The 25,082-nt window shown below is 40.3% G+C and overlaps 2 protein-coding genes across 3 annotated transcripts in view; one reads left to right on the forward strand and one right to left on the reverse strand.

Annotated features, from left to right (window-relative positions):
• fam83gb (family with sequence similarity 83 member Gb) lies at positions 1-25,005 on the forward strand. 2 transcript variants are annotated; one of them, XM_057842862.1, is made up of 5 exons: positions 1-115; positions 11,758-11,925; positions 13,070-13,194; positions 13,852-15,154; positions 21,288-25,005. In XM_057842862.1, exons 1-5 carry the CDS (start codon positions 32-34, stop codon positions 21,648-21,650), a joined length of 2,043 nt encoding a protein of 680 aa, XP_057698845.1. In that variant the 5' UTR covers positions 1-31; the 3' UTR covers positions 21,651-25,005. The 2 variants fall into 2 exon arrangements, with proteins under 2 accessions (XP_057698845.1, XP_057698844.1); XM_057842861.1 differs by having other exon boundaries at positions 12-1,307; positions 21,288-25,002.
• slc5a10 (solute carrier family 5 member 10) overlaps positions 1-25,082 on the reverse strand; it is a 59,325-nt gene that overhangs the window by 27,127 nt on the left and 7,116 nt on the right. Inside the window, exons 6-8 of the mRNA XM_057842867.1 lie at positions 24,062-24,142; positions 23,790-23,995; positions 15,973-16,108 (exon numbers count right to left, since the gene is read on the reverse strand). Of these exons, the coding sequence (XP_057698850.1) occupies positions 15,973-16,108; positions 23,790-23,995; positions 24,062-24,142 (423 nt within the window). The remainder of the gene's footprint in view (positions 1-15,972; positions 16,109-23,789; positions 23,996-24,061; positions 24,143-25,082) is intronic.

Below are 25,082 nucleotides of genomic sequence, written 5' to 3' on the forward strand. Positions count from 1 at the left end.
CAGAAAGAGGGGTGGAGTTTAGACTCGCTCCATGGACAACCGGACGACGCCACTCCGCCTCTTGGTCCCCTGGCATTCAAGCTTCCGTTGCCGAATTCCAGGTTCTCACGCACCGGTATCTACACCTCTACACTAACTTTCTGCGGACGTCGAATTACTTTTCTTTTTTACTTTGATGCAAACTTGATTAAATTAAGCGGATTTTTTGCTTCCATTACACTCGAAGCTTTTCGTGCCACGTAGACGCGCCATATTCAGCAACTTTCGTTTTTTTGTGTCTTTCGTGGACCTCGACCGTTGCCATCTTTGAGCCGCCGCACAAAAAGTGTCTCGTCAGACTGAGTCACTCGCTTTGCTTCAGCACTTGTACGCGAAGAGGATTCATGACTCCCCCCGCTCATTCCGCTCAAACTTGACTCACAGTCTGACACGAGATATACTCCTCCGCCAGACAGCCGCCTCCTCCATGTTTGCCGGGCCCTGTTGAACCGGGTTGCCGGTGTCGTCTATATGTCCTCCTTTGGCAGGTGTAAGGCGTGGCTTTGGGCGGGGGAACTACACCTTGAGTTTGTTTGAGAGAAAGTCGACATTCGTGTTTGTTTAGACCTTTTTCCAGGACTTTTAATTTCCGTCCAATGAGAAGCTCCACGGTGGAGGTTTTCTGCTCGTGTTTACCACTTAACTGTGTGGCTCACGAGATAACCGTAATGAAAGCCGGATAATTTGTGGAATTCTGAACGACCGGGAAGTGGAAAAGAGTTGCTGTTTTCCAACTTACTATTTAAACAAGTGGATTCGTCACGACCATGGCACTGTCTCAAATCCAATGTCTGGACGACCACCACGTCAACTGGCGTGTGAGCGAGAGCAAGCCGGAGTTTTTCTACAGTGAGGACCAGCGGCTGGCTTTAGAAAAGCTCATCACTCAGGGTCGTGATGCGTTCAGGGAATACCTCCTTGAAAATAAAGTCCGGGACTTCCTGTCAGAAGCCGAGCTGGAGCGGATCGCCCACACGGCCGAGCTTTACCGGCCCGGGTACGAGTACCACCAGAGGCCGGAGACCCCCGGGGGTCACGCGGGGAACACGACCCCTGGGTCTGGGGAAGATGGAGCTTTGGACGGACAGGTTTCGCTTCAGTACTGGCCGGACCGGTCTGAGGCCTCAGTGGCAGAGCTGGACCTCGGTTGGCCTGAAGCCATCTCGTACCGTGGGGTGACGCGCGTAAATGTATACACGCAGCCCCCCACCTACGGTCAATCACACATCAAAGAGGTCGTGCGCAAGAGTATCGCTTCGGCCCAAAAGGTAGAAATGAATTCTGCACAAATTAACACTGGGAGGAAGTAACAAAGTAAATATGCATATAGTAGGTCAAGCATTAACACCTTTAAGTGGTTAGGTGTCTGACATTGTATTTTTACTCTCAACTAGCAGAGGTGGGTAGAGTAGCCAAAACTTTTACTCAAGTAAGTAGCGTTACTTCAAAATAATATTACAAAAGTAAAAGTAATCCCCCAAAAAATTTACTCAAGTACAAGTAAAAAGTATCCGGTAAAAAGAATACTCAAGTAACGAGTAACATTGTGAGTAACTGCTTTTTTTTTTTCTTTCAAACAATGTTTTTTTTTTTTTTTTTTTGTCTCAGCACAAACTTATCTATATGAAGTATTGTTATAATAATACTGTACAATAACACGTTACATAACGTTAAGCAAAAGAAATACAAAAAAACCCCCATTGAATTCCAGCAAGAGAAAAAGAAAAAAGACAGAAATGAAGCATTATTCGTCCAAAGAGCATGAGTGCCCGCTAGCGGAGAAAGTAGTTCCTAGTTTGAATTATGAATACAGTAGTTCCTTCATAGTTACTATTATGACATTAAAAAGATCTCCGGTTTTCCGTGGTCAATCAGTGCCAAATAAAAAACTGGGAGAGAGGTTTAAATCCGTACTTTCGAGTCATGTTGAGGGCAGTGCTCTATGTCAAATACTTTTTACGGTGCTTTAAAGACGCCACGTGATTGAACAGGCTGGCGTGATCATAGAACGGCAAGCTTGCATCTGATTGGTGGAATGGAGTCATGTGATTATTGTTGCGACGGCTCATTGGTGAAATTGGTAGAGCCGCTCTTGGCATCACTGGCAAAAAAATAATAAATCTAATATGAAGAATAAAGAGGAAAAATGTAACGACTCTTGTGTAGTCAAAGGTAGGTGGGTAAGAGTAGTGTTTTTTCTTCACAAATCTACTCAAGTAAAAGTAAAAAAGTATGGCATAGTAAAACTACTTTTGAAGTACATTTCTCCCAAAACGTTACTCAAGTAAATAACGGGGTACGTGTCACGCGTTACTACCCACCTCTGTGAACTAGGCATGTGCTGGTATGAGATTCTGACGGTATGATCGCAGTTTCACGGTATTGCAATTGCAGTTCTAAAATGTGTTACATTTGAGATATCTGGGTTGGAAAAAAAAAGAAAAGAAAATCCATTGAACAGTATATTATTTTTCACAACAGTAGCAAATTGGAACATAAGTATAATGTTAAAATAAATAAATGAATAAATAGTTATAAAAAAAAAAAAAAAACTGAAATATTCTAAATAAAATTAAAATAAATGCAGTGCTTTCGGTGAACCCACAGCCACAGCTCAACATTATTACCATCAGAAAAGAAAAAAAAATTCCATAAAAAGCGTGTGTGTATGACTCATATCATGTTTGCATTATACACACACTCTTTCTCAACACAGAAAGTCGCCAGAGAGAAAAAACACGTTTTACCACTGCTAGACACACTAACCATGCTGGATTTGACACTCGTAGCTGGCGGGAAACTTTTATGACACTGTTTACTAACCTTTAATTTTGTGTAAATGCAAAATCATATTGGAGGTATTGCCTCCTATGCAGCCACCCTCCGCAAAAATGTTTTACATGTCAGTTGGACCACCTTTACTAAGCCGCGGCCGTCTGTAACTTACCATATAACTACCATACTAACGATTTCGTTTTCTTTGATGGGGGGAAAAAAGTTCAGGAGTTTCACCTCCTCCAGCCATCGCGTAGCACAGCTGACTCACTGACACTGAGCAACAACCGGTGGGGGAGGGTTGAGCCTTACAGCTGCAAGCGAATGGGATTCCTCCCTGCATTTTTGTGACATAAAAAATAGCCAAATCCGTAGGGACGGTATGATGGAAAATTTTTACGGTTTTGAAACCGTGACGTTTTCATACTACAGTATACATTGAAACCGGTAATCGGCACATGTAATCTCAACATTTCAAATAATATATCTATTATTCTAATTTTCTACTCTATAATGTTGAAAATAGGCTTTTTAACTAATTTTGCAAGACAAGATAAAAAAAAAAATCACTTCAATAAAAAGAGGTAAAGTCCATGTGTCATTATCGGGGAGTTATGCTAACCTAAAAAAATTCCTGCTTGTGGCAAATTTAGAATTCTGTAGTCTAATAAAATGCATACTAATTAGGTGTTATTTTGTTGTTGTCATAAGATCAGCTATCTTTTTTTGCTGCTCACAAATTTAGCAAAACCATAGGAATATAGTGCCTTGATCTCATAAAATAAAATCAAAATTAGCTACTTACCATCAAGCTTCTACATCTTCTTCTACATCTATATTCTCGATAGTGCTATCTGTATTCATCTTAAAAGACCCCAAGAATTCATTGAATCAAAATCTCATCCATGGTTGACTGTGCCTCTGTCAGTTTATGCCTATTATTTATTTATACATGCCAGTATATACCGTGTGTGTAAAATATATAAAGGGAGTAAAAGTTAATAAGGCCACACTTAAAAGTTTTTGGGGCAAATTATGGACGTCGTGTCCTCCAGGCTGCAGAAGAAAAGGACAATTTGGATTTTTATCTGCGTAAATTTCAAAAGCTAACATCTGTAATGTATGTATGTATGTATCTATGTATGCCCTGTATATATGAGTAACTTGCGTCTCTATGAAGGCTCCATTAATGGCTCAAAGGTACAATCAGTTTTTTGAGCAACATATGCTACTCTCCTAGCAACAACATTTTCAGGGCGAGTCATGCTTATTTCAGCATGACTACCTTGACCAGTATTCGGCACATGTCACTACAGTGGGGCAAATAAGTAATTAGTCAACCACTAATTGTGAAAGTTCTCCCACTTGAAAATATTAGAGAGGGCTGTAATTGTCAACATGGGTAAACCTCAACCATGAGAGACAGAATGTGGAAAAAAACAGAAAATCACATTGTTTGATTTTAAAGAATTTATTTGCAAATCATGGTGGAAAATAAGTATTTGGTCTATACCAAAAGTTCATCTCAATACTTTGTTATGTACCCTTTGTTGGCAATAACGGAGGCTAATAACTCTTGAATAACTCTTCACAAGCTTTTCACACACTGTTGCTGGTATTTTGACCCATTCCTTCATGCAGATCTCCTCTAGTGATGATTTGGGGCTGTTTTTTCGCAACACGGACTTTCAACTCCCTCCACAGATTTTCTATGGGGTTGAGATCTGGAAACTGGCTAGGCCACTCCAGGACCTTGAAATGCTTCTTATGAAGCCACTCCTTTGTTGCCCTGGCTGTGTGTTTGGGATCATTGTCATGCTGAAAGACCCAGCCACGTCTCATCTTCAATGCCCTTGCCGATGGAAGGAGATTTTCACTCAAAATCTCTCGATACATGGCCCCATTCATTCTTTCCTTTACACAGATCAGTTGTCCTGGTCCCTATGCAGAAAAACTGCAACTGCAAACTCCAAAGCATGATGTTTGCACCCCCATGCTTCACAGTGGGTATGGTGCAATTCAGTATTCTTTTTCCTCCAAACAAGATAACCTGTGTTTCTACCAAAAAGTTCTATTTTGGTTTCATCTGACCATAACACATTCTCCCAGTCCTCTTCTGGATCATCCAAATGCTCTCTAGCGACCCGCAGACGGGCCTGGACGTGTACTTTCTTCAGCAGGGGGACACGTCTGGCAGTGCAGGATTTGAGTCCCTGGTGGTGCATTGTTGATAGTAGCCTTTGTTACTGTGGTCCCAGCTCTCTGTAGGTCATTCACTAGGTCCCCCCGTGTGGTTCTGGGATTTTTGCTCCCCGTTCTTGTTATCATTTTGACGCCATGGGGTGAGCAGGGAGTTGAAAGTCCGTGTGTCCCAACGACAGCCCCAAAACATCACTGCTCTAGAGGAGATCTGCATGGAGGAATGGGCCAAAATACCAGCAACGGTGTGTGAAAAGCTTGTGAAGAGTTACAGAAAACGTTTGGCCTCCGTTATTGCCAACAAAGGGTACATAACAAAGTATTGAGATGAACTTTTGGTATAGACCAAATACTTATTTTCCACCATGATTAGCAAATACATTCTTTAAAAATGAAACAATGTGATTTTCTGTTTTTTTTTTTTTTTTTTTCACATTCTGTCTCTCATGGTTGAGGTTTACCCATGTTGACAATTACAGCCCTCTCTAATATTTTCAAGTGGAAGAACTTGCACAATTAGTGGTTGACTGAATACTTATTTGCCCCACTGTATACGCTTCTGTAGTATCCAACTGGCCCGCCAACAGTCTAGCTTTGTGCCCCATTGAAAATGTTTAAGTATAAAATACAACAGCTGAGACCCAGACTCTTGAGCAATTGAAGTTGTAAATCAAGTAAGAATGGAAAAGAATTTCGACTTTGACAAACTACAAAGCTTCAACAATTACTGTCCTCGGTTGCTAAACACTAAGTGGAGGAATGGTACGGTAAGGTAAACATTACCCTGCCTCATCTTTTTTTGTGAGTCGTTCCAGGCATCTTATTCAAAATGAATGGATATTTGCTAAACAAGTTTATCAATTTGAACTTTATCAATGTACTGTACACTCTCGGTCAAAAGTTAAAACACTTAACCCTACTGAAAAGATCAAATGTTTTGAGACACTTTCTCATCCTACTGAATGGGGGAGTGTCTCAAAACTGACTGCAGGTGTAAGACAACCATTAACGCTCAGATTCGCACCCACAGGCAATTTGGAATGGTCAGTCAACCTTCCCTGCGTCTTTTTGGGATATATAGTAGGAAACTGGAATACCTGGCAAAAACCCTCGAAGGCACAGGGAGACCATGAAAACTCCACACAGGAAGGCCAAAGCCTGGAATTTAATTGTTGATCTCAAAGCTGTGAGATGGCGTGCTAACCAGCCAGCTACCGTGCCGCCCAACAATTCAACAACATAATTTTAATTTATTTTCAAATCCAAACATGTATGCCTAACTTGTTGGCATCCACCTAATGGGTTGGTATTTATAGTCAAGATTGACTACCTAAGTATTTTTCACCATTCTCAGTGCTTCAGCTGAAGCAATAAAAACGACAGCGTTTTATTATTTATTTATTTTATTATTTTTTTGACAATTCTGTTGCTAAACCCTGGCCTTGCTAAAGCAGAGTATAAATTTGTGACATGTTAACATACTTTTTAAAAATGTTAGCAATCCCACAGAGGATGCTGAAGGAAAACAAATTGCCAGGTGCGTGTTGACTGCTTTTATAGTGTATTGTGTGCTTGAGATGAATAACACAACTGACTAAAATTCATAAAGTATCACGTAAATCAGATGCGTATAGTTATAACCCAGACCTTTAAAGTCGTAACATAGCAGAATTAAAAAAAAATAGAAGACGTTACGGTAAAGTGGCCGTTTACTTAATGGCTACATCGATTCGTTTCACATGCCCATCACACAATCTGTGGCTCGGTTAAATTCACTGTTGAGCAAAGATTTGTGGTTTCAATATTGATTTTTTTACTATTGCAATTGTTGTAATGTTTTGCAGGTAGATAGGGAGCATAATATAACTCTTCAAACACTGTTCACTACAGGATTGTCTTTCAGACACATTAAATAATCTAACCTTTTTCAACTTTGATCACAAGGAAGGCTACAAATTTGCCTGACTGTTAATTTTGCACACCCACTTTAAACTTCAATTTTTGTCTGGGGTGAGGAATTTGCGGCCACTCAGGTCTCTGCCATCAGCTTGTTAGAAAAACAAATCACAGATATTTTCTTAAAGCTCTTATGCAAATAATTCAAATTTTGATCTCTTTTCAGATCCTGAATTTTCTTTTTAACTTGGCTGTTGATTCACTGGGTTTGTTTAATCTCTAATAGACTAAAGTTGGGTTAAGTTGAGGTTTGACATACTGGACAGATTTCTACATTCCCAGTGCTTCACTCTGCAGACGCGTCAGCCAAACTAACTGGGTCATCGTGGCTTGTCATCTGCAGCGCTGTCGAGGATTGATCCTCTAGAGGTGTTTTTGCACACGTGTTGCTTTCGCACATGCACACACATGCAAAGTATTCACCAAACAAGATTTACTAGAACACGCCTGTGCATATTAGAAAAAAACAAACAAAACTGACATCATAAGTCATATGATATACAGTGCCTTGCAAAAGTATTCGGCCCCCTTGAATCTTGCAACCTTTCGCCACATTTCAGGCTTCAAACATAAAGATATGAAATTTAATTTTTTTGTCAAGAATCAACAACAAGTGGGACACAATCGTGAAGTGGAACAACATTTTTTGGATAATTTAAACTTTTTTAACAAATAAAAAACTGAAAAGTGGGGCGTGCAATATTATTCGGCCCCTTTACTTTCATGCAGCAAACTCACTCCAGAAGTTCAGTGAGGATCTCTGAATGATCCAATGTTGTCCTAAATGACCGATGATGATAAATAGAATCCACCTGTGTGTAATCAAGTCTCCGTATAAATGCACCTGCTCTGTGATAGTCTCAGGGTTCTGTTTAAAGTGCAGAGAGCATTATGAAAAACAAGGAACACACCAGGCAGGTCCGAGATACTGTTGTGGAGAAGTTTAAAGCCGGATTTGGGTACAAAAAGATTTCCCAAGCTTTAAACATCTCAAGGAGCACTGTGCAAGCCATCATATTGAAATGGAAGGAGCATCAGACCACTGCAAATCTACCAAGACCCGGCCATCCTTCCAAACTTTCTTCTCAAACAAGGAGAAAACTGATCAGAGATGCAGCCAAGAGGCCCATGATCACTCTGGATGAACTGCAGAGATCTACAGCTGAGGTGGGAGAGTCTGTCCATAGGACAACAATCAGTCGTACACTGCACAAATCTGGCCTTTATGGAAGAGTGGCAAGAAGAAAGCCATTTCTCAAAGATATCCATAAAAAGTCTCGTTTAAAGTTTGCCACAAGCCACCTGGGAGACACACCAAAAATGTGGAAGAAGGTGCTCTGGTCAGATGAAACCAAAATGGAACTTTTTGGCCACAATGCAAAACGATATGTTTGGCGTAAAAGCAACACAGCTCATCACCCTGAGCACACCATCCCCACTGTCAAACATGGTGGTGGCAGCATCATGGTTTGGGCCTGCTTTTCTTCAGCAGGGACAGGGAAGATGGTTAAAATTGACGGGAAGATGGATGCAGCCAAATACAGGAACATTCTGGAAGAAAACCTGTTGGTATCTGCACAAGACCTGAGACTGGGACGGATATTTATCTTCCAACAGGACAATGATCCAAAACATAAAGCCAAATCTACAATGGAATGGTTAAAAAATAAACGTATCCAGGTGTTAGAATGGCCAAGTCAAAGTCCAGACCTGAATCCAATCGAGAATCTGTGGAAAGAGCTGAAGACTGCTGTTCACAAACACTCTCCATCCAACCTCACTGAGCTCGAGCTGTTTTGCAAGGAAGAATGGGCAAGAATGTCAGTCTCTCGATGTGCAAAACTGATAGAAACGTACCCCAAGCGACTTGCAGCTGTAATTGGAGCAAAAGGTGGCGCTACAAAGTATTAACGCAAGGGGGCCGAATAATATTGCACGCCCCACTTTTCAGTTTTTTATTTGTTAAAAAAGTTTAAATGATCCAATAAATTTTGTTCCACTTCACGATTGTGTCCCACTTGTTGTTGATTCTTGACAAAAAATTAAAATTTTATAACTTTATGTTTGAAGCCTGAAATGTGGCGAAAGGTTGCAAGGTTCAAGGGGGCCGAATACTTTTGCAAGGCACTGTAGGTCTTGGAATAACACCTTTATTAGGTAGGTGTTTGACCTTGAAAAACACAAAAAGGTTCATCTTCTAATTAAGAGGGGTTTTTTTTTTTTTTTTTTAAACCACTGGAATGGTGCCTTGAGAGAAATGTAAGAGCCAAAATGAAAGTCAACCCCCCATAATCAATCTACAGTGATCCTTCGTTTTTGCGGTCAATGGAAAAGTAGAGGCCGAACTTATGTACATTGGCGTGTTCAATGTATTTATTCAGATTTAACAGCATTGGAAAGAGATACATATAAGACATGTGTGGTGCCTTCAGAGAAACGTAAGCGCCAAAATGAAAGTCAACTTCCCAAAATCAGTCTACAGTGATCCCTCGTTGTCACGGTCAATGTGGAAGTAGAGGCGGAGCTTATTGACATAAGTATGAAAAAGTATCTGAACCTTTTGGAATGTCTCACATTTCTGCGTAAAATCACCATTAAATGTGATCTGATCTTTGACAAAATCACACAGATGAAAAAACGGTGTCTGCTTTAACTAAAACCACATTTATAGATTTTCATATTTTAATGAGGATAGTATGCAAACGATGACAGAAGGGGGGAAAAATAAGTAAGTGAACATCACATTTGATATTTTGTGGTCCCCCTTTGGCAGCAATAACTTCAACCAGACGTTTCCTGTAGGAAACTCTCGAAACTCCTCTACGAAACTGCTGTAGTTCAGTCAGATTCCTGGGATGTCTGGCATGAATCGTTGTCTTTAGGTCATGCCACAGCATCCCATAGGGTTCAAGTCTGGACTTTGACTTGGCCACTCCAGAACATGTATTTTGTTCTTCTGAAACCATTCTGAAGTACATTTACTTCTGTGTTTTGGATCATTGTCTTGTTGCAGCATCCATTCTCTTTTAGCTTCAACTGTCTGACAGGCGGCCTCAGGTTTTCCTGCAAAACATTCTGATAAACTTTTGAATTCATTCTTCCATTAATGATTGCAAGTTGTCCAGGCCCTGAGTCAGCAAAAAAGCCCTAAACCATGATGCTCCCTCCACCATGCATCACGGTGGGGATGAGGTGTTGATGTTGGTTTCATTTTTCCTCCACACGTGACGTTGTGTGTTACTCCCAGTCCACAAACTATTTTGCCAAAATTTCTGTGGAGTGCCAAAGTGTTTTTTTTTTTGCGAACATTACACAAACAACAATGTTTTTTTTTTTTAGAAAGCAATGGTTTCCTCCGTGGAGTCCTCCCATGAACAGCATACTTGGCCATAGTTTTACATATAGGTAATGTGTGCACAGAAATATTGGACTGTGCCAGTGATTGCTGTAAGTCTTTAGCAGACACTCTGTGGTTCTTTTTTACCTCTCTGAGTGTTCTGCGCTGGACTCTTGGAGTCATCTTTGGTGGACGGCCACTCCTTGGGAGCGAAACAACAGTGCCAAACTCTCTCCATTTGTTGACAGCTTCTCTGACTGTCGATTGATGAACATTCAGACTTTTAGAGATGGTTTTGTATCCTTTCCCAGCTTTATACAAATCAACAATCATTGATCGCAGGTCTTCAGACAGCTCTTTTTACCGAGCCATGATGCACATCAGACAATGCCTCTTATCGAGACATTTTTTACCAGGTGTGTTTTATAGTGGACAGGGCAGCTTTAAACCACTCATCAGTGATTGGGCACACACCTAACTTAATTTTTTTGGTAAAAATTGGTTTCAGTTGCTCTTTAAACCTCCTCAGGCAGAGGGTTCACTGACTTATTTTTCCACCCTTCTCTCATTGTTTGCATGCTATCCTCATTAAAATATGAAAACCTATAAATGTTTGGGTGGTTTTAGGTAAAGCAGACACTGTTTTTACGTCTGTGTGATTTTGACAAAGATCAGATCACATTTGATGGTGATTTTATGTAGAAATGTAAGGATTTCAAAAAGGTTTACTACTTTACTTTTTCATATCACTGTGTATTTGTGTGTTCAATGTATTCACATTTAACAGCATTCGAAAGAGATACATATAAGACATGTTTTTCACTTTTTTCCCAAGTATAATTAAAAAAAAAAAAAAAAACTTGTATAAGTTGTATAACTTGTATAAGTATGTGTGTATGAATATTTTAATAAATGTTTTTAAGCACTGCAAATGTAAAAAATTATGATATAAATTATATATATATATATATATATATATATATATATATACATATACATACATATATGAAAAAGCGGCATGGAAAATGAATGAATGAATTATATATATATATATATATATATATATATATATGTATAATTTTAAACTGAAATAAATTTTAAACCTTGTGGCAGTATGTCTCAGTAGGTTGTGCAAACCCATAATCTAATCAAATTTGAACTCTTTCAAAATTTGCCTTATTTTGGTAATATTTCTATAAGACTGTGTGTACTGCATTTCACTTGCCAGTTTGGGATCATTCACCTTTTCAGAAAAATAAAGTGTTTTCTCGTTGGTCAATTAGATTCATTAAATATTTTCATAGTCATTATTTTTAGTTTCAGGCCCACTGTAATATGCCATCAATGGTTGTAAAATGCTCAGTAAGCGGTATCAAGGTAAATTTGTAAAGGTTTGACACAAAAACTATTGCCATTTCTCTTCCGTCTAATATGTGTGTGTGTCTGTGCAGGTAATAGCTGTGGTAATGGATGCCTTTACTGATGTGGATATATTTCGAGACCTGCTGGATGCAGGATACAGACGGAAAGTTCCTGTATACATAATTATTGACATGGCGGCAGTGCCCTCTTTTCTTTCCATGTGTGGCCGAGCTGATATGCATCGTGGACACCTAAAGGTACACCCCCCCCCACACACACACACACACACAGCTATAAATACAGATGGGCAGACAGTGTTTTGATGTTGAACTAAGAGATGAAGTCGATGAACAGATGGCTGCTATTGATAAGTTAATTTTCTATGGCTGATTTAATGAAACTATTGAAGTTTATTCTTCAGGACATTAAAAAGAAAAGAAAAGAAAAAAAAAGATTAGATTTTTATCGACGAGCATCCACAATGCCCCGTTGGTATAGTAACATGACTGTGAACAGTGTCCAACTATACTTTACAAAAGCACAGTCAGTTTTGCCATACTATATACTTATTATTTTAAAATTTTGTAACTCTTAACCCTAATTTACGGTAATGCTCAAAAACAGAAAAAAAACTTTCTTGAAAAAAAATACTTCAAAGGTTATTTGGATTTAGGAGAAACAAGAAATAAAAGGGGAAAACCGAAAAGGGCACAAACAATTTTGAATAGTGTTATTTGCTTTTTCTAAAATTCTAGGAAGCAAAAAAAATGTTAAACAGAAATCTGATTTCAGTGGGGTAGTGAGTAGTGAAATTGCTGAAGTGTTTTAAAGCGGAAAACGATGGACAAATCCGCCACATTTTCACTTGAAGGCCTTGATAAACTCAACAAGCTGCAGCATGTAAGGCGCTATAGGCTATATTTCTATGTGATTCACTCCCTCTGAGTGAAACTGGTCAGGGCACTAACAGAAAACACTTAAGCGGAGCTCTTGCAAATATGGCAGGCTGGAGTCATTCCACTGAAAAAAACACAGTGTAACCCTTTCCTTTTCATACAAACCATCCATACCTCTCTTTTCAACCTTTCCATCTTATCAGCCATTATCACCTTCACTCTCGCGTTTATAACTTCTTTATGACCATGTGAAATTTTACCCACAACTTTATCCATGAGGTAACTGATTGCCTTGCACCACACCCTTTTATCACAGGACAAAAGACAACACTGCAGGGTGTGACACACATGCACACAGATAATCTGTAGCATCTGTAAACAACACAGGCATCAAAGGAAAGTCATCTTGTCATTAAGTAAAAACTATTTGGTGTTCTTTCTCCTTTTGTTCCCCCCAAATCCTTTGTCCCTTCAGTAGATCATCTTTCACATTTTGTTTGTTTAGAATCTTCGCGTGCGCTGCTGTGGAGGTGCGGAGTTCTTCACACGCTCAGCTCAAAAGGTTCGGGGCTCCCTGAGCCAGAAGTTCCTCCTGGTAGATGGAGACAGAGCCATCTCTGGTTCATACAGGTGAGCATGGCATAACACTATTTGGAGATTTTTCAATCAATAAATTAATCAAATGCACACTTCTGGGATGAGCCAGAACAAACCCTTATGACTAAAAAATTCACTCTAACATCTCCATGAAAGTCATCTTGCCATAGTCTGTTGCCATTTCTTCCCATGTTGTTTACTTGTTGTGGTGTTGAACAATATCAAAATATAGTTGTCATTTTAAACCTATAATCAACTCGGAAACCAGATTTGCCAAACTATTGCTAGACAATGCTAATTGTGGTAAAACACTACAGTAGTTCCTCAGTTTACAATGTTCTTCCAGTACCAACGTAACGTAACATTTGTATGTACCGGTAAGTTGGAAAGTAGTAGTAACACTAACCTAAGATAGTATAGTAGAAAAGTTATTGTTACATTGAATACTGACTTGTTGAAAAAAATATTTCTTGGCCGTAAATATTAAACAAGTGAATGAACAACAGTAAGTGCAATTGTAATACAGTGTGCCGTCTTTTGCCATGTAAAAGAAAAAGAGTGGAAAAAAAAAAAAAGTATTCTTCATAACACAAGAGGTAAAATATTAGTTTTATTGAAAAAGGTTTGAAAGTAAGTAAGTAAGTAAAAGTTCACTAGCATTTAATAATGTCTGGTGTTTGGTTATTTCAGCTTCACATGGTCCTCATCCCGCTTGGACCGTAACCTCATCACCGTGATTACAGGACAAGCCATGGAGACCTTTGACTTCCAGTTTCGGGAACTATTCCTCTTGTCACGGAGCGTGTCTCTCAGCAAGGTTCCCATGGTCGACGAGCCCATTCCCGACCCGCTTCCTCAGGCCACCCCTGTTGTCGTGCCAGCCACTGTTGCTAAGAAGCTCATCAATCCAAAGTATGCCCTGGTTGCCGTGGGATCTCACACAAGTCCCACATCTTCAGACCAGAACTCCAGCCATAAGAACTCACAGGTCCCCGTTGGCGTAAAAATTCATAGGGGGCGTCTAAAGCATGTTTCTGAGGAGCCGGAGATACATCCAGCGTTGGTCAATATGGAGAAAGCCTACCTGATCCCGTATCTTCCCACTTGGCCGGAGCCAGACCCGCCGAGCGACGTAATCGGCTTCATTAACATTAGGGACGAGAAAAGAGCCAATCAGGTTCACTTGCAAAGGTCCGAGCGCTTTGAGGTCAGTCAGGCCATTCGCTTCAGCTCACCACTGACGGGTCCTGCTGAGGGGTCCAGTCAGGATGCAAAATGTGACACGCAACCTGCATTAGGGAATACATCTGCTCCACAGCCTGCAACCAGCAAAGCGTCGCAGGAACAGCCAACTCCAAAAAAAGACAGTGCTGATGTAACAGATTCCAGGGGGCCTCCACAGGCTGACGCACCTCGCAAACTGGAGACACAACAAACACATGCTCCCTCTGTAGAGCCTCAACCATCAGACAACTCGAGAGAAACTCCAGCAGCCCCTCCTGTACCTAAGCGACGAACGCTGCACTTGGTCATCGACCCAGTCCCCTCAGACCAGCTCACCGAAGCGCAGGTCACTCTGGTTAAAATTGACAACACCGTGAGCGCCTCCAACGACAATGACAATGCCCCACCTGACCTTGCCCGTGTCACCTCCAAGGAAGAGGGCACCGACTCGGGTAGCAACGATAACGGTAGCCAGGACAGCACCAAGGTCATGTGCGACAGAGGGGCCGTCGATGACCCGTCGAGCGCTTCTACAGCTTCCGACGACGAGTACTACGACTGCTCTCCGCCGCCGGATCCTGAAAGAGTCAGCACAGGATCCGGCCGTGGCAACCGGCTTATGGATGGCGTCAACATGATGGCCCGGCTCTCTCAGAGCATGTTGGACCTGCGGGAGCCTAAAGGGACGGAGGACAGCGCAGCCCTTATCCGCCAGTCGCAGCAGCTGCGGAGGCAGGGCCATGGCTCACCCCATAGACGCTTAGGGCAGGTGAGACAGTGTCCTTTCATTAAATATTTTTTACCCATGATTTGAAACTTTTCCTAACACTTAGCATGCACAAATTACTCCTAGCAGCAAGAAGTAGTCCCTTTTTTCACACCCAATATTAAAAGGCTCTGGATCCTCACCTAGCCTCGCTGATAATGGTGGATGGACCTGGTGCTTAAGATGTGAATTTGCCTGGATGTTTAGAATGACTAACAGACGCATTTTCAGATGCTGTATAGGCAGATAAAACTGTCTTTTAGGATTGGATTGGCATTTGTATACAAGCACAAGTACAATTTCCATACTTTATCTCTTTAAATTGTTAGTGTTGTGACTGTTGTCAAGTGTGTTATTAAGTCCCAGCAAGGGTTACAGTCTATCTCACTATGTTACATGTTTGGAACAGTAAACCCAGCCTTGTTATCACAACTGAATCTGTTTATCACAGGGCACTCGCTCCAGTATGTGAGCTGTGATGTAGCTTCTGTGAGAATATTGTAGAATACAGTGACGACGACGACTAAACAATTGTCTCAATTACCAAATTTGTATTTTAGTCTTTCAGGTCTGGACATGATTGCCACAAAGCAACAGTACTTCAAAATACTTTTATCTATTGAAATAAATCTAAGATCATACTAAAGTAGTCTGTAAAGACTGACATTCAGGATGCAGCTTATGAAGAACATGAAGGATATGACACAAAAAGTGGTAACCTGTAACAATGCTCCACTTGATGCTCTTTTACTCACCTATTCCCATGCTCATTTACTCACATGAATCCCCTAACCCCCACATCTGTATCCAAGCGTCCTTACCTGGATAGAGAGCACGGCTGATCATGCCCGGAAGGATGATGAAGATGAAGGGCAGCATCTTCAGATAGGCAGCCAGGATGGACGCTCCCTTCACATGGCTCATGTTTTTTGCCGAGAGGGATCGTTGAACAATCACCTCAAAACGTCAAGAAATAGCAAAATTAGGGCTGTCAAATGATTAAAATTTTTAATCAAGTTAATCACAGCTTTAAAATTAATTAATCGTAATTAATCGCAATTCAAACCATCTATAAAATATGCCATATTTAAATATTTTTATGTAAATTATTGCTGGAATGAAAAGACACAAGACGGATGTATACATTCAACATACTGTACATAAGTACTGTATTTATTTATTATAACAATAAATCAACAAGATGGCATTAACATTATTAACATTCTGTTAAAGTGATCCATGGATAGAAAGACTTTTAGTTCATAAATGATAAATGTTAGTACAAGTTATAGAAATTTTATATTAAAAGCCCACTTAATGTTTTCGTTTTAATAAAATTGTAAAATTTTCAAACAAAAAATAAACTAGTAGCTCGCCATTGTTGATGTCAATAATTACACAATGCTCATGGTGCTGAAACCCCCCCCCCCAAAAAAAAATCAGTCGCACCCAAGCGCCAGCAGAGGGCGACAAAACACCAAAAAACATAAGTAACAAATGGACATGACACTGTGCTGTCAGTTTAATCTGTTTGAGCGGGGCATGTGCGTTAAATGCGTAAAATATTTTAACGTGATTAATTTTAAAAATTAATTACCGCCCGTTAACGCGATAATTTTGACAGCCCTAAGCAAAATGTTATTCATCCAAAATTCACCCAATAATCTTCTTTTCCCTTAATTCATTTTTGGGTTCGAGCAACGGATAGTCTGTTCCTGCAAATTTAGTGGACAACGCCTGGACAAGCTCAGTGAATGCCCACCCCTCCCTTCTCCTGGAGAAAGCCGCACAGATGGCCCTATCTCTTGCCCTTGATCTCTTCCCAAGGCTGGTCGCAGGGCCCTGCGACTCTTATTTTGTCTACAGACACGTACAAATATTGATACACTTGCGCATACACATACTGACACACAACCTCCCCCCCTTCAGTGCGCCACCGCCTTTTTCTTACTATCACTGATTCCCCCCCCCCCCCCCCCCCCTTCCTCCAGCCATGACTGGTAGTTCTCCTTTTTTTTTGCGTACAAAAATCCCTGCACGTGACCTGTGCGTCATGTCATACCCATGCTATGTTGTACGATATATGTGGGTCTACTTGTAACTTGCTCTGTAATTTATGAAGAAGAGAGAGAAGTGGCGGCGCGGAACAAAGTTTGCAGTGGCCCGATGCCCACTCATCGAACGGAATTTCGTTGCATCTGTTGTCATCTTGTGAGAGCTGGTGTCAATGACAAATAAATCTCTGAATCAGGAATAGATCACATGTCAGCTGCATCAAAGTCATTTACACTTTAACTCATCAATATACTGTATACAGTAATCCTAAATTCTTATAACAAGCAGAGTTTACCTTGGCCCTAAAGTTTGATTAATATTATTTTTTTAAATATTTCTCATAACTATGGATTAGAGCTGAAACAAATACTTGAGCAACTCAAGTAACTCGAGTTTAAAAACTGATCCGAGTAATTTTATCTGCCTCGAGTAATCGTTTATTTTGACAGCTCTAAGCATCACGTTTTGCTCGGACTACTTTTAATGCGGGACAACGCGCTGATGTCATGTGCGTAGAGGAAGAAGCAAAAAAAAAAAAACTTACACAGTGTTTCCCCTAGGATTTTTTGAAGCTGTGGTGGTGGGCTGCATCGGAGTCGGACAGCCTCACCATGTCGTGCCACAGCGAATTTTTTTTTCTTCATTTTTTCCCCCAAGAAGAACCATAACAAAGATATATTTGAAATATTTCATTAGCCAGGCTAATGTTGTACCTCTCAGCTACAGTACATGTATGTAAAATGCGTAGCTGATTACAGCTACATTACCCGATGTACTAATGCGACTTTTTTTCTCGTGGCAATAGTACGACTTACATCTCGTAGTGACTCAGGGTTGGCAACCCAAACTGTTGAAAGAGCCATATTTGACCCCCAAAAAAACACAAAAAAAACTGATACAGTATGTCTGGAGCCACAAAAAATTAAAAGCCTTTTACAAGCCTTATAATTATCGATACTAGCTATATTAGCCTAATATAGAAATACGTAATTAGCCTTCATGATTAAATGTTTGTTTTCCCTGCAGTGGATCCTATAGAGAATGACGCACCACGTGACTACTCTGTTGTACTATGCCACCACAAGTTTAACTTCATTACAATATTAATGAATTGAAAGAATGTTTGTGTCATGTTTGTCCTCCTAGAAATCCTATTAAAACAAAAAAATATATTTCCCTCCCCCATCTTTTTCCATTTAAAAAAAAAAAAAAAAAAGCTCCGAAGCATCGCTAAAGAGCCGCATGCGGCCCGAGAGCCGCGGGTTGCAGACCACCGTCGTAGTCCTCCTTTTTCCTTTTATTTGACCCTCATAAGTACTACATTACCACAACAATAACAGTCCTTCTGTCAACTGACCCATTTAGAGCACTGGGGGAATTCTAATAGCCGTGTAAAGAGTTTTACTTGATTCGGTGAGAAGGTGAATAGTTTTTTCCCCGTTGTTCGTAAACTAAATTTCCACACAAAGGCACGTCGAGGTACCATTAACTTAGCAAGGAGAGGTATGAGAGTCATTTTTCGAGTGTCCCAGAGCTCGCGAAATTTGGGTGGGGGGGCGCATTTATCAAAGTTTCGTCAGCCGTAATTGTCTGAAGTTGGCGCGCCGGTGTTGTGCCGAAAAATAGCCACTCCACGTGAAATGTCCCCCCTGACGGGAGCGCCCACACGTCACTCGTACAAACAGCCTTTTCTTACCAATCGATGGACACAGAAACGACGTTCTTGTACCGTGAATATGTATCATTTTACTCTGCTTGAACTGATAAATCGTTTACTGTGACCAACGCTCTGAAAATAGAGCAAGGCTTTATTTTGGGCCCCGCCTCTCCGCAGTCTCTCAGCGCAAGTTAGTCAAAGTTTGCTTTCCGTCCAAGACGGCCGTCCACCGCTCACTTTCGCCGAAAAGTCCGATCCAAATTATTGTAATGCCCCGGATATGGGCAAGAAGGAGAGAAGTCTGTATTTGCTTACCCACTTTATTGTGGTAACAATAATAAAGAAAAACAATAACAAAATAACAGCGGGCTGCTACAACATGCGACCGCTATCTCTCGCTATCTCGCTCGTTCTCCCATTCTTCCTACTCGTTCCCCTTGCGTCTCTTAAGGGGGGGCCTGCATAGTTACGAACATTAGGCTACAATACACAATGAATAGGTTTCCGCTGAACTCCTCCCACTCGGCTGCCGCTAGTTTGAAGCGGCCTTAAATTTTTTTTTTTTAATTTAAATAAATAAATAAAATACATCTCATTTGCCAGGCGTGGCGGCTTTCATTTTAGTGTGGCGGTGCGCCACAATCTGTTGAATATAGGGGAATCCCTGTTACATCAGCCGACAGCCGCTACAAACGACGCCGACGTTGCTAAATACTAGCCCGCACGATGCTACGTTGATAGCAGGTAACGTCTGATGAGTCTCATAGAGATCACATGTATGTTGAACTAGATGCGAAATGACAGACTCGGCCGCGTCTGTGCAGCGTTAGTAAACAGCCGCTATCTTAAAGCAGTAGAGCGCTAAGCGCTAATAAAGAGCGCTAAGCGCTAATAAATAAGATTTAAGTTACTGTCACGAGCTCACTTAACGTTAGCCCTGCGGAGGGCTAGGTTTCTATTTATTATGACCACTGTCGATGCGTGGCTAACGTGTCTTACATACAGGCTTTAACATAACATAGCGTTGTGGAGTGATGAGGGTGTAAAATAAAAACTCAATAATGCTAACTATCAATTTTAGCTCAGTAGTCATTGCTGGATAAAACACCAAGAAGCACTGGTCCCTAATGTGCGCCAATACAGCCTGTATCATACATTTATTTTGAACACTGGAAAAACTCAAAATCCTATCAGGATTTACAGTTTAGACTAACTTAAAACTTAACTAGAACTTAAAAATCGCTTGACACAAATAGAAATTCAATTGAAACACGTGGGGGAAAAAATCCTAACTTTTAATTGATGTGTGTTGTCAAGCGTAGCGGCATTTTTTTTAGGTATATACCCTGTGTGTGTGTGTGTACATATATATATATATAAATATATAATGTATTTTTTTAATAAGATCTAAAGGTTTTTTTTTTGTAAAAGCAGTGAATTAGTCTTTTTTTTTTTTATTCTAGTTACATCTGAGATGCAGTTGTTGGCTGTTTTTAACAATATACATCGAAAATAGAGACAATGATTGACTGAAAATGGTTCAAGATTAGATGAAATGTCTTGTTTTCTCATGTATGTTTATAATTGCTCTTCACCTAAAAATATATTTGTTTTATCCGATTACTCGATTAATCGATAGAATTTTCACTCGATTACTAAAATATTCGATAGCTGCAGCCCTACTTTGGATACCATTTACCAGGTTTGCATGGCAATTGGCATTTAAAGGGCTCAGAATGTCATTTTAAAGCCATTTAATTTTTTTTCTTTGCAGTTATGTAAAATCCTAAATATACGGCTTCCTGGATGCAATTTAAATATTCAATATTTCGAATTTAATGTCTTTGCTCTGACTGTCCGTGGAATGGGTGTGTCACTGAAATACACAAAGCTTTTGCAATGCTAGTGGTGGCTTTGACACATCGCAGATGGACTATTATGTGGACTAGAAGGTTCTTCAGTGACATCAAGCTTTGCTGTTCACTACTGTACTATACAAAGAGAACTTATTCAAAGTGACAAAGGCGGGACTTGGTCACGCGACAAAAGTATTGTAATAATCCACAGCCAATGCACATGTATAAATTTAAATGCTGCAATTTTTATATATTGTATGCATAGTGCAGCTCAGTTAAGCACCAGGAAATAGCCACTCCCTTGACACAATGAGTTAAATTTGCAAACACAATTGCAATCAAATAAAAAAAAATACACAGTTAACACATTTCAACTGGGCACACTCCCATTTTGACTCATCTTATGCGTGAAACAGTTAAAAATATTGAAAAACTTTTAAAGAAATAAAAAAAATATTCATGTTAAATTGTGACAATGTGGGACAAAGTAATAACTGAGAAGTTATTCCAGGTGAGAAGTACACAAAATGATTGTCGTTGCTAATGAAAATTCCCTGTCTATGTGCAGATGTTTCCCTTTTCGAGATCTCCCAATCGCGATGGGAGGCTGAGAGGCCCAAAAGTCATCATCGCCAAACCAGGGAGCTTCCACCGCCCTCAACGATCGAGCGGCCTTGTAATAGGAGGACATCGATACTGGCAGGGACAAACACTTCAGCCGCCCAACGCAACACGATCCAGCCGCTCGCCACGCCGCCACAGCCCGGGCTACAGCAAGAGGGCCGCTAACACTTTCTCACCATCACGGGCAGCCAACCCCACTGGGGGAATTACACCTATGTCCAAGCTGAACAATTGTAAATATTTTAAGGGACGAGGTGGAGACATGCAGAAGAAAGTTTCTCAAAGCAGCAACAAGGCTTCCAGATAGAAATGATGGCAAGTCCAGGTACTCTGAGAATGCTTTTAGATATTGACATGCTTTTGGGGTAACGCTTACTCTAAGAATGGAATCTTTGATTTGAATTTACATATCATGAATAGGAATTGTAAGTAAATGAATTACATTAACATCTTGGTTAACTGTAAATATATGCAATCATATTTTTCACTGGATTAATACCTAATAATGCAGTCTTACAAATGAGACCTCCATTTTACTTGAGCCCCGTGACAATGACTCTTTCAGAAATTTGCACTGTAAAATCTTTTACATACATCACACATAAACTCAAGATTGTTGACGTGTTGTGCCGGGAGTCAGTGAACTAAGTTTTAAATGACCACTATGCTGAAATCACTGATTGGTCACTGACATTGAGGGCAGGGCTTGCTGTCGACAATGTTTTCCTTTTTGTTTTTTTTTTCCCCATCATTAGGTGTTGTCCCTTGTGTGGTCCTGTTGTGGACTGCTTTCAGTGTTTTGCCTGTGCCATTCATTGGACGAGTGTATCAGTACTTGATCGGTTCAGCTTCTATGGTGCACTCACTTGCAACAGCACCGTTTCTTTCGGGGGCAACCTCGGCACATTTCAACTATTGCCTCTTGCCGGTCGCATGGCACTTGTTGTTTCGTGGATTGATGGGCACATTCTTTCTGTATGTGAGTATGTTACTCGCCAAGGAAGCTACATTTGCATACTTCGAAAGCTTGTTAGCTGGAATGAGTGACATCATGATCGTGACATCTCTGATCCACTCCTGAAAGGAGACTTTAGATCTCTCCCCTTTCATCTTTTACCGTTTCAAAAACACAGAGGAATAAGAAGATTTCATTGGTTACCTGATGATTGTATTACTGTTTTTGTGTTATGTCAGGTGTTCTGTCAAGCACTTTGTTACGGCTGTGGCTATTGTGAGATCGCTTTATGAATAAAGTTATTGAATTGTAAAGATCTACTATGGGGTTTATTGACATGATGTGGAACGAAAAATGAATGTTGCAAAAAGCATTTCTGCTTATATATTATACCCTTTTTTGTCCTAAATACATGAGTTAGAATGTCATCAACATTAACCATAATTCAGGACCCAAAAAACGCTTACTTTTCAAACATTAATAGTTATACAAAATCTTTTAATACAATTAAATTCTACATTTAAAAATGCTCAAACTGCACGAGCTGATGGTCAGCACCTGAAGGCCTCACTGCAAAAGCAAAAAGGATGTGCACCAACATGAATCACTTATTCCTTGGGACCGTCCCGTGATCAAGTTTTGTTGGATTCTTTATTTTTTTGCCTGATGCTAAAAAAAAAAAAAAAAACTTAAAAAACATAATGTGATAATGCCTGGGCCAAACCTAGCGAGTCTGATATTTTCGATTGAGAGCTGGGGTGTCAAACTAGTTTTGTCACGGGCAACATAATTGTTACGGTTTCCTTCAGAGGGCTATCATTCATCTTATGCATCGCTTATCCACACGAGGGTCGTGGTGGAGCTGAAGCCTATCCTGCTAAATCTGGGCATGAGGCGAGGTACCCCCTGAACTGGTTGCCAGCCAATCGCAGGCCAACATATAATTATTGCATTCGCAACAAATTGAATGTTACTTTTTAAAATCAGAAGCTAGTAAAAACTGATTACCGGTAATCGTTCAATTTAATTTAAAAGGGGGACTCGTCACAAAGTAAAGCTTGCAATATTATAATGTTTTTAAAAGAGACCACAATCTTGGTATTATATAAAGAAACAAGAAGTAAATGCATACGATTTCCATTTGCGTGCCACAGAAAATAATGTAACTGGCCGGATCTGAGTTTGACACTTGTGATTTAGTGATTAATTGTGGATTATTAAGTGGATGCCTGCTCACTGCCGAACACAAGCTTTATTTCAATACAGTTATCATGAACATAAACTACCAAATGAAATTTGGACTGCATTGGCATTCACTTTTGCTCAAGTCCGAACAATATCTAACTTATCGGTGTGATATGTTTGACATTATAGCAAAGATGAATTTGGATGACCATATAAAGGGGAAAAAAATCCTCGATCTGAGACGTTAACCAAAATCAATTCGATAAATTCAGTGAAAGCACAAAGGTTTCATTTGTGCAGATTTACCTGATCAGTGCACCAGTACCAAGTAGCCAGGATTGTGAGTCCTAAGGTCATGCCAGGCCAGGGCAAGTCTCCAGTGACAGCGTCTCGGAACAGGTGCATGGCGTCCTTTCGAGGTAGATGGCAGGTACTGTTGGGTATGATCTTGCTGGGCACTGCCATGCTGTACACTTTCTCCAGGTTACTATAGCCTCCAATCTTGTTGAAAGCTGTGACCGACATCCACACTTTTGAGCACATTTCTGTAGTAATGGGTGAAAAATGAGTGCACATACCAGTGATGGTGAGAATGATTGCTCCTACAATCATCACCAATGTTTGCAGCGTGTCTGTATAGATGACAGCAGCAAGACCACCTGTAAGGAGGTTAGTGTGAGTTTTTACCTGAAACATCTGACAGGTAACACTGCTGAACACAGCTAAGCGTCTATCAGTTTTCTATAAATGGTTGTTTTCATTAGTGTTTAGGATAAACTGGAGCCAGCCGTGGCTGATTTTGAGGAGGTGGTCGACAGCCTGGAATGGTCACTGGTAATCGACATGGAGTAAAGAAATAACAGAAATTGTGCTCACATGTAGTACAATTAAAAGTTTTGAAACAAACTTACATCCATTTTATGGAATGTTTGGAAGAGTTACGGTGACCCGAATAATGCAAGTACCTGCCCTCTTCTTGCTTGCGACATGCACACGACGATAATAGGGCTTAAGACTGCGTTCATGTGCCAAAATCCAATACTGTGTGCAACTGTGTTTTTAATAGCAAATCTTGCGGTAAATAATCCCAAAATGGATGAAATTGCCATGTGATTGAATGTGAGCATTCTGTCAAAAAATCGTTAAAACATTTAATTCAGCCACATCCCTTCTGTGGGCTTCGGCCAACGCTTGGTGAATTCTACTTCCCGATGATTGGAACACTTCAAACACCCCACATTAAATGATCAAAACACATGGTCATTATACTAGTATTACAGATATTGTGAACTGAGACCACACTCAGGGCCAATCACAGGAAAGCGTTGTCCCATACTAAATTTCATCAAATCAGTTTTCGATATTATTGAGAATCTGCCAATCTGCACAGCTAGGTGAAAAAAACTATTGTGAATACTGTAATTTTCGGACTAGAAGCCACTACTTTTTCCCCTCATTTTGAATCCCGCGGTTTAAAGTCCACTGCAGCTTATTTGTTGATTTATTGGGTTGATAGGTAACACTTTATTTGACAGCGGTGTCATAAGACCATCATAATTATGACATGACACTATCATGGGCATTACTGAATACTTATGA

The sequence above is a fragment of the Corythoichthys intestinalis genome, chromosome 8 (genome assembly GCF_030265065.1).
Source record: "Corythoichthys intestinalis isolate RoL2023-P3 chromosome 8, ASM3026506v1, whole genome shotgun sequence".
NCBI lineage: Eukaryota > Metazoa > Chordata > Actinopteri > Syngnathiformes > Syngnathidae > Corythoichthys > Corythoichthys intestinalis.

Excerpts from the sequence above, each read along its gene's own strand:
- fam83gb (XM_057842861.1), top strand. The coding sequence starts at position 807 with ATGGCACTGTCTCAAATCCAATGTCTGGACGACCACCACGTCAACTGG. Across the intron at positions 1,308-11,757 it reads GTATCGCTTCGGCCCAAAAG|GTAATAGCTGTGGTAATGGA; the intron begins GTAGAAATGAAT and ends GTGTCTGTGCAG. Across the intron at positions 13,195-13,851 it reads GCCATCTCTGGTTCATACAG|CTTCACATGGTCCTCATCCC; the intron begins GTGAGCATGGCA and ends TGGTTATTTCAG.